The sequence below is a fragment of the Scomber scombrus genome, chromosome 18 (genome assembly GCF_963691925.1).
Source record: "Scomber scombrus chromosome 18, fScoSco1.1, whole genome shotgun sequence".
In the NCBI taxonomy this organism is placed as follows: domain Eukaryota; kingdom Metazoa; phylum Chordata; class Actinopteri; order Scombriformes; family Scombridae; genus Scomber; species Scomber scombrus.
Window position 1 is genome coordinate 18,793,574 of NC_084987.1, and position 12,514 is coordinate 18,806,087.

Genomic DNA, 12,514 nt, shown 5'->3' on the forward strand with positions numbered 1-12,514 from the left:
GTGGCTGGGCTGGCTATGCCTGTTTAGAAAGCTTAAAATCTTAACAGGGAATGAGGTAAATACTAATCCTACACTAATATAGCTTCCCTTTTGTCAGGAAAAAACAGACACATCAAAAAGAATTACCATATATTCAGAGCCAGCTGACTTCGTTCCCAGCATGCTCTGCTGCCTCAGGTTGTTACCAAGGTGATGAGTGGCCACAGATGGCTCTGTTGTGGGTGAGAGAGCTCAGCCAATAGGGCTTCAGGGCCAGGACATGAGAAACATGATTGGTCAAGGCTAGGTTGGGGCAACAGGCCAGTTTGGGTTGTTAGACCATCAATGGCTTTCAGGGGAGATAGGAGGACATGGCAAACGCACGCGTGCAGACACACACACGTACACACACCAATGCAGACACAGACACATATAGCCAGGCTATATGCACAAATATACAGCACCAGTGTCACATACAGTGGTATTCACAGTGGGTCAAGTCACTTCATTCTTAAGTTCTTCTGTGTGTCCACTGCCTTATTTTAAGCAAGATGTCAATGACAGAGTAATCTAGCCTCAGAGGGAAGGTTATGTTTTTCTATGCTTGAACTCCTCTCAGACTCAACTGTGATTTGTGACAACAGTTCGATTTACACTGGATGCCTCTTCCTCCCTGAAGTGATTCAAAAACACATCACAATAGAGAAAAACTTGTTTTGAAGATAATAATATCAATAGGTGGTAGTGAAATCACAGAAAAAGTTTGTAGTGTTGCCCGTGCAGTGTGGGCTTTCAGTAAAGTTTTACCTCACTCAGTTTTTGCCTGTGACAGCTGTGATGATAAATCCACTGTGACACGTCCCAGATGAATATGTTTTGCAGAGTAATAGAAAAATTAAATTAATAAAAACAGGAGACAAATGACCAACTAAGAGTGCTGGCCAGTGCAGCAATCAGACCAAGTGACAATTTCTGCTCCATATAAAATATGGTGTGTTCATGTGTGGGTTTGTGTGTGTCTGTGCTCGTATTTGTGCATGTTAGAAACAAGAGAAATATCCCCCCCTTAAGATAATGTTCTGTCATGACAGATTTACAGTGCACCGCTCACCTTGCTTTGGTGAACAGTGTGTCTTAAAAGAGTTTAGCACTTATTTATCTGTGTGTGTGTATGTGTGTGTGTGTGTGTGTGTGTGTGTGTGTGTGTGTGTGTGTGTGTGCGTGCGTGCGTGCGTGCGTGCGTGCGTGTGTGTGTGTGTGTGTGTGTGTGTGTGTGTGTGTGTGTGTGTGTGTGTCTGTGTGTGTGTGTGTGTGTGTGTGTGTGTGTGGAAAAGGCGTGGTGGGAGTAGTTTGTTCTGACAGGTAATTTCAGTCTCTAGCCCTGATATATGAGGGTTCAGACCTGACGAAACACACATGTACACACAAACACACTCAGACTGAGTCTTTGGGCAGCTGACATGATATGTACAAAGATGTGTGCTTACACACTACTACGCTACACAGTTCGATTGAGATGTTTTTTTTTAAATGCAAAATTCATATGCTGACACGTTTTATACTAGTTTAAGATGCAACTATGAGTCTATCGAGCATGTAGACAATTAAAACTAATGATTACCCAAGTTGTGTTTGTATTTTGAACAAAACTTCTTAATAAAATTGTCATTTTTTCCCCAAGATCTAGTGACTTACCCTATGAATGTCTTTTTACACAGTGGAAACAATGATGCCCTGGTGTCTCATCATGTCCGTCACTCCACTACTCATAAATATTACATCGATGCATGATTGCTTGATAACTATGTGTATATGTGTGCTTATTCGTTATTCCATTGCCATGTGTATGTTTGTTCGCAGCTCTCCTGAGAGCAGTTGCATACTGAATTCACATACAGTTGGTGATCTCACAAATAATAGGTGTATTAGAATAAATGGGGGATATTCAAATGTATGATCTATACACCGTCACCTGTGAAAGGATGAGCATATGAAATGAACATTTATGTGTGTGTTAGCATGTGTTCATTACTGCTGATGTTTTATCATAACCTAATGATACAGGAACAAACATTTCAAAAATGTATGATTGTCAAACAAAAAAATACATTTTCCTTACTTCCTCAACAGTTCAAACTTTGACGACAAAAGTTTTAATCTCAAATAGAGACAGAAAGTGAGAGGAAGTAGAATAAGAAAGTACGGAAGGAGGAACAGATTAGATTGTCAGAGTTGCTAATACATAACACGTACTGTGTGTATGTGTGGGCGTGATAGTGAGCATATCTGCAATCATAAAAAAATCAGTAAGCCATTTTACCCCTCACATCTCTCTTGTCAGCATAAGTATTAGTTTGCCTTGCAGGTAACAGTCTGTGAGAGAGAGAGGGACTGATTCATTTTAAATCAAATAAATCTAAAATATGTACATGAACAGCAGATGTGTGCCTGTGTGTGAGTATGCAAAGGCTCTCGTTTTAGTGTCGCCTGCATGAAAAGGTGATTACGAAGCAAAAGCACATACCACCATTTTCAATTTAGAACAATGAGCTAATTACAGTTCAAGTAGCTAATGCTTAGCCTGAAGTGTCCCTTGGCAGTGGTGGATATGCATCTCATACAACACTGTGAGAGCAATAGTAGTCCAGTAGGCTAAAGCTGATGATGGAGCTTAATCAGTTGGTGGATTACAGCTAAGGCTATCCATTTGATTATAACATTGTTTTGAATAATTATAAAGAACAGGACAACAATAGGTCTGTTTTGTTTGACCCAGTGGACAGTTTAAAATAATGTTTTTGGGAACTTTGCTGATTTTGAGACAGTATTGTATCATTACAATGTGGGTAGTATATGCAAATGACCAAACTTCCCTCCATGTTGCCCACACCCAGAACTCCCAACAGACAACTGTGCTGTGCTGCAACAAACTTTTTGGTGCTTTGGTGAACCTGACATTTTTTTCTGACAGAATATTATATCAGACTTTGGCAACTCCACCGCAGATTTTTTTCTTCTTTTGGGGGTGCTGGATGGGAATACACTGTAATTAGAGTACACACCGTTAGTAGAGTGAGTCAATCGATTGGATGGGACATGTGCAATGCACTCTGGTTGTTGTAGGATTCCCCCTTAAGCACTGTATGGGGAGTATACAAACTTTTTCTTCATAGGGCACAAAATTCTAAAATAATTGCACATTTCTACTACATAGGTGACCTAGTTCTTTTAAGCAGGAATAGCATATGATTGACAGCTAGTGTGCTACATCTCACAGATAAATGAACCATCAAGTTGTTCCACTCAGAGACAGAATGGAGCACAGGAGTGACATGAATGGAGCTTAGTTAGTAGCAATTCCCAGCACACAAGAAGTTTATTCATTTTTCATCAAAAGGAAGGTTGTCTACGAAAGGTGCTCCAGTGTTGTGCAGGGATTTCTGTCCTAAACATGGATTTGCATATTGGAGAAAAAAAACCCATGATATTAAACTCAGATACAGTGAGAAGCATCCCAAACAATTCACAAACAAATCCTCTTTTGTGCATCAAAAGAAAACCTGCTAAAGTAGCTGTTAGTACACATGTTGCATTTTATGATATGACTGCAAGCTTGGAAACCACAAAATGTAATTGTTAGTATTAATCTTTTGCTACCCAACCTTACACAAAAAAGTGCAACCCCCCCCCTCACCACCGCCACCACCACGTACAAACACCAGGGAGTACAGGAATGACTGAGACACTGCTTAGCTTGCATCTGCTTCACCTTGTGCAGTCATCATTCATGTCACACTTAACATATGTCACCTCAGGCTGAGTGTGTGTTTTCAAATGAATACCAACCCTCGGGTCCTCTTAAAAGACCTAAATCAGCACTGATAGTAGCCCCCGTCTTTTTTCTTTTAAGACTTCTTCCTTCAAGTGTCAGTTGACTTCATAGTTCATGTGTCCTCTGACAGTATACATCATTGCTTTGACTGGTCCTTGTCTTGACAAAGGATTAATGTCTCTATCTTTAACACTCACATTCATATACTCCCTATAGTAAAGGCTCTTGAGATAAAATGTAGAGTCATTATCACAGTGTAAGACCTTTAAAAACACAGTAAATCCAGAGCAACTCAAAATAAGTGATCACTTGAGAGATTTTATGTTTTGTGTCAAGAGCACTGAGCCCCAACACTGTCAACACAGTAGACTGCTGTTGGGGAATCTGGCCTGTTTAAAATAAAATGAACTAACATAATGTACACATTAAGAAATGTCAGTGTTATTTATCAATGCGAGTGTAAATGCTTTCTTAATTGCTTAGAAAAGAGGAAGAAAAGAATAGAAAGGAATACTTGTGTTGATATGGCACTTGCAGCTGTTATGCAGTGAATGTGGGGTACATGCCCCCCCCCCAGCTCCTTTTGCTCCAGAATAAGAGGAAGGGAGCAAAAAATAACACTGACTATATTTTTATCCTAACTCTGTCGAGGCTTAGTCCTCCTACTCTCTCATCATACTTTCCCTTCTCCCCTTTCCATCTCTCTCAGTCAATCTGTCTTATCTTTATTCTCTCTCTCATTTTTTTTTCGGGTGCTCCTTCTCCACTGTCTCTCCACCTCTGCACCCTCTCCTCATCCCCCCTAATGAATAGAGAGATTACTGATATAATGGGAGGATGGAAAGTGAGAGAAATTGGATGCTTTGCTATGATCTCAGTCCTACAGGGGAGAGGAAACATTACATGCAGGATTGTTGAGGTGGCCAAAGTAATTGTCTGTGGTTTTGTGCGTGTGCAGGGATGTTTGGTTGGAGGTGTTTAGGGTCATTTTCCAGCATATACACTCTCGTCTGTGTCCGTATCCTAGCAACTATCTAGGTCCACCTGTTCAATGGGCATCAGCCCAAACATACTTGCAGACATACTTACATACATACACAATCTGCCTGTCCTGTCTGCATCCTGTGTTTGCTTTCAAACACATTGTGTGTACTATGTAGGATGTTCTGTTGTGATTTTCACATGAACAGCCAGTGACACATATACAGCATGTTTATCACAGAACTGCACTGGCAGTCATAATAATAATGATGTTTCATGCAGAGAATAGACAGAGGTGCCTATTTTTCATTTTTGCTTGTTGGAAAAAGCTGAAGTCAGGCATTCGACTGAATTAAATCTCAGAAAACTTATACATCATTTTTTAAAGCTGTACTGGAAACGAAAAAAAGAAAAAAAAACCTGCACTGTTTTTATGAACCGGAATCAACTGAGATATCCACATTGAGAGGCTTTAGATTTGCTTGAATGAAAGTTTAGCTTGAAATTGGTAACTGGCAGGATATTATTAAAACAATTATCAAAACAAAAGGGTCTCCCAAATATTTTGATTGTTTAACCTTCAATAATGTCCCACTCACATAGTCATCCACCCTTCAGCACATCTAATGTTCAGCACAAGTTTTGTAAATTTGTACATAAAATCCTTAATATTGTTGCTGGCAATACCACATTCTTTGCTGGTTTGTTTAAAAAAAAACAGAAATAGATGCCTGAACAAAGAGAGGGATAATAAACCATATGAGCAACAAAGGAGAGTAAAGTGTACATTAAACAGATTGAAAGAAGAGCAAAGGCTTCCTTTGTGCACATGAAATTGTGTGTTTGTGTATCTTCCAAATTGATGGCTGCAAAGCACAGAATGGGCTGTTGTCTAAAAGAGAAGCCTGGGCACTGCTATTGATTCCAGCACCTCTTTCTCGGCTGTAGTCGCACATACAGTAATTGGGTTCAGCACTGCATCATATGTCCAATCAAATGGCTTAATACTACTCACCTGGTTGCTTGCAGGCCAATCAGATTATTTTAATTACGAATCCAACTCAATCCACTTATCTCTGGTTGATTTCATCTGAGCATTGCGAGGCTGTGCATGTGTGTGTGTGTGTGTGTGTGTGTGTGTGTGTGTGTGTGTGTGTGTGTGTGTGTGTGTGTGTGTGTGTGTGAGTGTGTGCATGTGTATTATCAGCAGCAATTTAAAGGGACATGTAGGTATTGTGAAATGGCACCACACACACACACAAACTCACATATTACACAGCCTTTTTTCTCTTTCAACCTCTTTCTGTTGCTAGCCTTGTGACTTGGTACTATAATTGGTTTAGACTGCTGGTATGTGAAGCCTGCAAATGTGCAAGTCTCAAACAGCTGAAATAATAAAATTGACAATTACATTTAAATCCTGCAGAGTATGTGCTGGTTAATATCATGTGTGGCATTAAAGCTGCACTACAGTATGTATGTTTTTCATATATATTACAAAAAGGAAAAAAGAAACATCATGAGCCTTGATTACTTACTGAAAATTAGACAAAAAAATGCTCTTGCTACCTTTAATTGAGGCTTGAACAATCAAAGCTTCACGAGGGAACAAAAAGTTATTGAAGTTTGACAGGGACAGGGAGTCACAGATACAAACAGCCAGATGTATAGAGAGATAAATATATGTTACTGATGTACTGGTTCTTCTTTTCTTTCGACTTTTTTTTTCTTTCTGAAATAACAAAAAAAAAGTATCTTAATGGATAGGTTCACAATTGTTCATCTATGTCTTAAAACAATATTCAGGCACTTAAATGAACATTAACAAAAGGTTTTACTTGCTGTAATAATTTGTCCTGTTCATACTAGCCATTAAGAGATCCATTCCTAATGTGCTTCCAGTGTAAGTGATGGGGAATAAAATCTACAGTCCTCCTTCAGTGCAAAAATGCATTTAAAAGTTTATCTAAAGCTAATATGAAGCTTTAGCAATCCACCTTTTTCAAATAAAGTGGACATCCTTCAAGGTTACTCTTTTTAATGTCAAATGCTCAGCTTTTGCTACGATCCTTCCACTGCAGCTGAACAGGGAAACACTGCCTGGGGAGACAAAAAGAGGGAATTTTATTCTAAAAACATATCTACTTGATTTAACTAACTTGAACTGCTGACGCCTCATATTAAATTTAGATGGTGCATTTTTGAACAAAATGAGGACTGTGGATTTTGTCCTCCTTCACTTACACTGTGAGTGCATTTGAAAGGGATCTTTTAATAACCAATGTTAGCAGGAGGAATGATTACAACAAAGCTAACCACTTTCAGTGTTCATTTGGGCACCTGACTGTTGTTTAAAGACAGACTGTGAACCCATCCTTTGATGTGCATGCCACATAAGCAACCAGTGTATCAAATGACACCAATAATAAGCTTCTAAAAGCACAATTTGCTCCATACACTACAGCGTGTGGCTGCACAATGTCCTACACAGCATGAAACACCTCACCTGCAGCGCTCCTCTCTGGCTTTTCAAAGACACATCACGTGGGTACATGTTCCATTTTGAAGTTTGCCCTGTCGCCTGGCGCAAGAATGGAGTAGAAGAGGAAGAAAAAGAGGAGCTGTCTCTTCCGTGTTGTACAGGACCACTGACATAAGGAGTGAGGAAGACAGAGTGGGAAAGAACAGCCATGATTAATGTGCAGGCTATGCAGACCCAAGAATATCTTCCCAGTGCCCTCCATCTTAGCTAATGTGACCTGCCATATGGGTCACTCATTACAGTGTGTGTGCATGTGTGTGTGTGGTGAGAGTTAGTATGGACAAACTATCATTGCAGGTACTATATGCTCTTAATCTCTTTTTTTTCTTTCAGCTGTACTGTAATTGTACATTTTGGTTCCTTGCACCTTATACGGGCACACACACACATATTTTGTTCGTATTTTTATATCCCTCAGCATTAAACTTTGAGTCTATGTCCACTTGATTTTTATGTCAGGAATGTAGTCATAATCCAGTCCATGTGAATCAACTTTATAACTTTCAATACACTAGAGTGTGTGTGTGTGAATATTTTAGGATAGTAATAACAGTAGACTGTAAATTGACTTTTTATCATGCTAATGTAATTAAATTTCCCCTTTTTGCCTCTGTTTCTCCTTGTCTGCATTCATTCATTTCCTTTTTCTCATTCGCTCATTTCTCTGCCTTTGCCCCTCTTCCTTATCACCTCTCTGACTTCTTCTTCTTCTCTTGTCACTCTCTGCCCCCCCCCCTCATAGATACATGATGAATGTGACATGGGATGGCAGAGACTTGTCTTTCACAGAAGACGGCTACCAGGAAAATCCAAAGCTGGTGGTCATTGTTCTCAACAAGGAGAGAGAGTGGGAGAAGGTAGGATCGAATCAGTGTGTATCTGTGTGTATATGTGCATGCAAAAGTGTGCACATATTCCTGCGTTTTCTTCTGGGCCATGGTACCACTTTTACCACAGTTTTTTGGGGTTATTTTATTCTTATTCTCTTATATTACACTTTCATTACACATATTGGTTTTTTGCACGTCTATTTTTGCAGATATCGGCTGATATCGACCTGCCAGTGTATAGCGCCATCTACAGAAACTTTCAAAGGAGAAAAACAAAACAAAGCACCCACAGTGTTTGATTGACAAGTGATCTCCGAGCTCCCCCATGCAAAGGCAAAAGCAGAAACAAATGCTAAACATCAGTATGAAAAATGCTACCACTGACTCATTGTACGACACCTACAGTTGATCAATGAGCTCATTTGCCAGCAACACTATGGATTTCTTTAACTAGTTAATGTGGGGGAGCTTCTATAAAGAATGGCTACTGGCTAAGTATTCTCGTCGTTGTAATGGACTTTAAATGGCAGCAATGTATCTTTATACCTACATCTGGCTGCGTCTCGCAGCCTTAAATACCTTATATTTAATGTCCCAATAGCTCATACTTCACTCTGTGTGAGGCTCAGAGGAAGTTTGCGAGAGGGATATAAAAAGAGATAGGTGTGGCCCAAGGACGGATTTGGATAAGGAAGAAAGAGGGATAGATGGTTATGTCTTTCTGTCTTTATTGTCTTTCCATCCTTTTAATTTTGTAATTTTCTCCCACCATCTTCTCTTCTTGTTTTTTTGTCCTTCCCTGCCTATCACTCCTCGCAATCCCTGTTCCTTCACTTTATTTCTTCTTCCCTCTTTCTTTTGTGTCTTCAATACTTCTGCTTCCATTTTCCGTCTGTTCCTCCTTTCTTTTCTTCTATACCATCCCTCCATCATTTCTTCCTTTCTATCCCAGGCCAGATAATCTGTGCACTCTGTCTGTCTTTAGCTATGATTGCTGTTGTGGTTTCTGATAGCACCTCAAACCACAGTTAATCAAAACCTGGGACCTCTTTTATTGGGGTGGCAAGGGGTCAGTGCTCCTGTATGTGTGTGTATGTTTACCCTTCCACACTGGTTATTGACAGAAACCCTATTTGAGAGACTTGTACTTCTACAAGTCAGGTTTCTATTCAGGTCACATCCCTCTGTGTGTGTGTGAGAGTGTGTGTTACAGTGTTTGGTTTAGTTTGCCGCAATCTGCACAGTCTCCACCCAATCTTTTAGACTAGCTTTTTCATATTTCATACTGACACACACCCACACACACACAAAAGACCCTTTGTTGGTGTGCAGAGGGGAGGTAGAGTATGTTGCTGTAAACAGAGAGCCTGTGAAATTGATCAGTACCACTTCACTGTGGTGCAGAGAAAGAGACTGAAGGCAAGAGAGACACAGAGACCCAAAGTGGAAACATAATTGGGAGCTGCTCTCTCTCTCTCTCTGTCACTCACTCCTTCTCGCTCTCTCTCTCTCTCTCTGGTGCAGCCGTCCCACCCATGCGCCAGAAATCAGCGGCACACAGAGAGAGAGAGAGAGAAAGACAGAGAGAGACAGAGAGAGAGAGACTTCCATGATGATCAAGAGATAAAAATTCAGAAACTGCACTAAAATATGGATATGCACTAAAAATATAAAATGTGTCCCCTTGGGGCACGAGAGGAAGAGACAGGGGAGAGAAGCAATATGGAGCGATACAGAGACGAGTGAGCGATGGAGACAGATGGGCCGAGATAGTGGGAGAACATTTGTGAGAGAAAAAGAGATAAAGAGATAGAGAGAATGAAAAGAAAAGAAAACAGATGAAGAGAAAGAAGGGACTCAACCATAAGTATGTTTATGTTTTACTTTTTTTTCACCCATTACAGGGGTTAAGCGCTCAGGTTTTTAAAGCAACCACAACTCAGAGTCGGTCGAGTTGTTGGGGAGAGCTGATTTTAAAACCACCACGGCCGTTTGGTTGGATGTGTATGGTGTTTGTTTTTGTTTTTTTTAAGATTATGTAATTGCCAGTAAATTTCTGTTTTTTTAAAAGAGGTGCAGATTGCAGCAAGTCATGCAGGTATATTTGAGTGTGTAGCATCGTGAGGGTTTTCAAAAATAGGCCTTTTCTGGCCATTTCATTGTAAAGACCTAGTAAAGATATAGTAGCAGGAAGGAATAACAACGAAGATTGATGTGGCAGTATTACAAAATAATGTGTTATGGTAATGTGATTACTTCAGTAAAGAGTAGTGTAAAATATTACAATTTGAAAATCAGTAAGAAAAATTATTTTTATTTACTACTCAGTAACGCCCCATTACGTCAACCTTTTGGGAGTCTTTTTGTTTCCTGTCTTGCCATTTTTCCATGTAACACTGGTCTCCATATCACAAAATGCTAATATGTTGTAATGATGCTGCATCCAGAGGAAGCAGTAAATTAATTCCATTTTGGTGCAGAACAGTTTAAAGGAGCCCGCTTTCCTTTGAGGATGAAGGCCACATACACACATACTGCACAGAAACATATTTATGCACTCATATAAAACTGGGTTCACGTCTTGTTTAATCGTAATGTACATTGAACTTAATGTTTTTCTGAATATTATTCCTCCATAAAAAAAAAAACACTTTAAAGTCAGCTTAACACCATTTCAGTGAAAGCTGACCGAAGAAATTACAATAAATGTCTTCAAGGTGTTGTTTGATGACAGAGGAGAGGTTATTTGGGTGAAATGAGCAAGTCAGAGTCCTGGATGCTAGTGGTGAGGGAGAGGAGTAGGAAGATTATTTTACATTAAATGGAAAAACTTTCTTTAGGATAATAGAATCCATTCAACAACAGAGAAATTCATAAATATGCATTAATTGACCCCTGGGCTTTGAGAAGTCAGAAAATGTACAGCGCTGAGGTATAAAAACGATATTGCGTCATGGCTGGAAAAAGTTTGTGAAAATGCACGGCTTCAGAATCAATGATGCGACAGAAGCCATGATACATTTTCTTATTGCATTCAGAGTTAAAGTAGAAAGTCACTGACTGAATGAGAAAAGTGTATTTACCAATTAGAACCAGGATGTTATGTTTTATTCCTGCTGAGTAGATGGAGTGTGTAAATTGCTTAAGGAACTGCTGCAGTGTTAGCAGCCAGTTCACAAAATAATTATTACAGACAGCATGGGATTTGTGCTTGAAGAATCACAATATGGAGAGCAGATACAGTACACATAAAGCCCACCTGCATACATGCACTTCCAAATCATCAAAAATCGATCTACACATGAGCACGCACAAACTCAAGTTTTCATTTTCAATCTACTATTCTCTGTGTCTTAATGAAAGTGCTCCACATTAAAGAAAGATGTCTAAATGGGTGGATTCATCTTTCTCTCACTATTCTGCTTTTTCATCCTCTTTCTCTCTGCCCTGTTTTGTTATGCACACATACATACACACTCATGCACGCAGAAACACACACACACACACACACACACACACAAACACATTCACAAATATACACAAGAACAAGCGTAGGAGAGGGAGAGCCGAATCCATTTTCTCGACATAATTTTGTCTGACAGGAGTGACAGATACTGTTTTATGACTGAATGGTTTTCTCCACGCTATTAGGAACTCATTCTCCCATAGTGCAACTTGCCACAGCGATAACTCTCCCAGCGAGACTGGCACAGAGAAGGTGCTCGGTGTAAGAGCACTGACCCCTGTTTTCTTTATTCTTGTATCATTCTCTCTCACTTGTTCAGCAAGGTTCCCGTTTATTGCAACCCCTGAGTGTGTGTGTGTGGCTGTATAGGTCAAACACTGACTGACAGTAAGAGAAGGGAAGAATAAGGAGAGAGAGAGAGAGAGAGAGAGAGAGAGAGAGAGAGAGAGAGAGAGAGAGAGAGAGAGAGAGAGAGAGAGAGAGAGAGAGAAGAAAGAAGACTGTGTGAAATGAAATAGAGAGCAAGAAATGCAGGTTTAGAGAGGAGCGAAGCCATCTAAAATAAAGACAAAGAAAGATGAAGAGGAAAATAGAGAGAGTAGAAAAAATGGAGGGCATGCTTGAGGCGACAAAAGAAAGTGTAGATGGAACAAAACAAAACAAGGGCTTTTCAGAAAGATAAGAAAAGATGCAGAGAAACACAGCTGTTCTGGGGGCAGAGTGTCATCTCATCACCAAGTGGCTCTAAATCCGTCGCAGAGTGATGATGTGATAGGATTGCCTCCACGAGATGTTATAATGCGGTAATCCCATGGGCCCTATCATCGTAACCTCCCACCGGCCTTGCTGTCACACCACACTGCTTTTTTATGTATTGTGTGTGT

General features: G+C 39.9%; 1 protein-coding gene across 1 annotated transcript in view; it reads left to right on the forward strand.

The window, feature by feature from the left end:
• The window catches only part of grin2aa (glutamate receptor, ionotropic, N-methyl D-aspartate 2A, a), a 132,990-nt gene that overhangs the window by 86,207 nt on the left and 34,269 nt on the right, over window positions 1-12,514 (forward strand). The window contains 1 exon segment of the mRNA XM_062438268.1: window positions 8,077-8,191. Coding sequence (XP_062294252.1) covers window positions 8,077-8,191 — 115 coding nt within the window.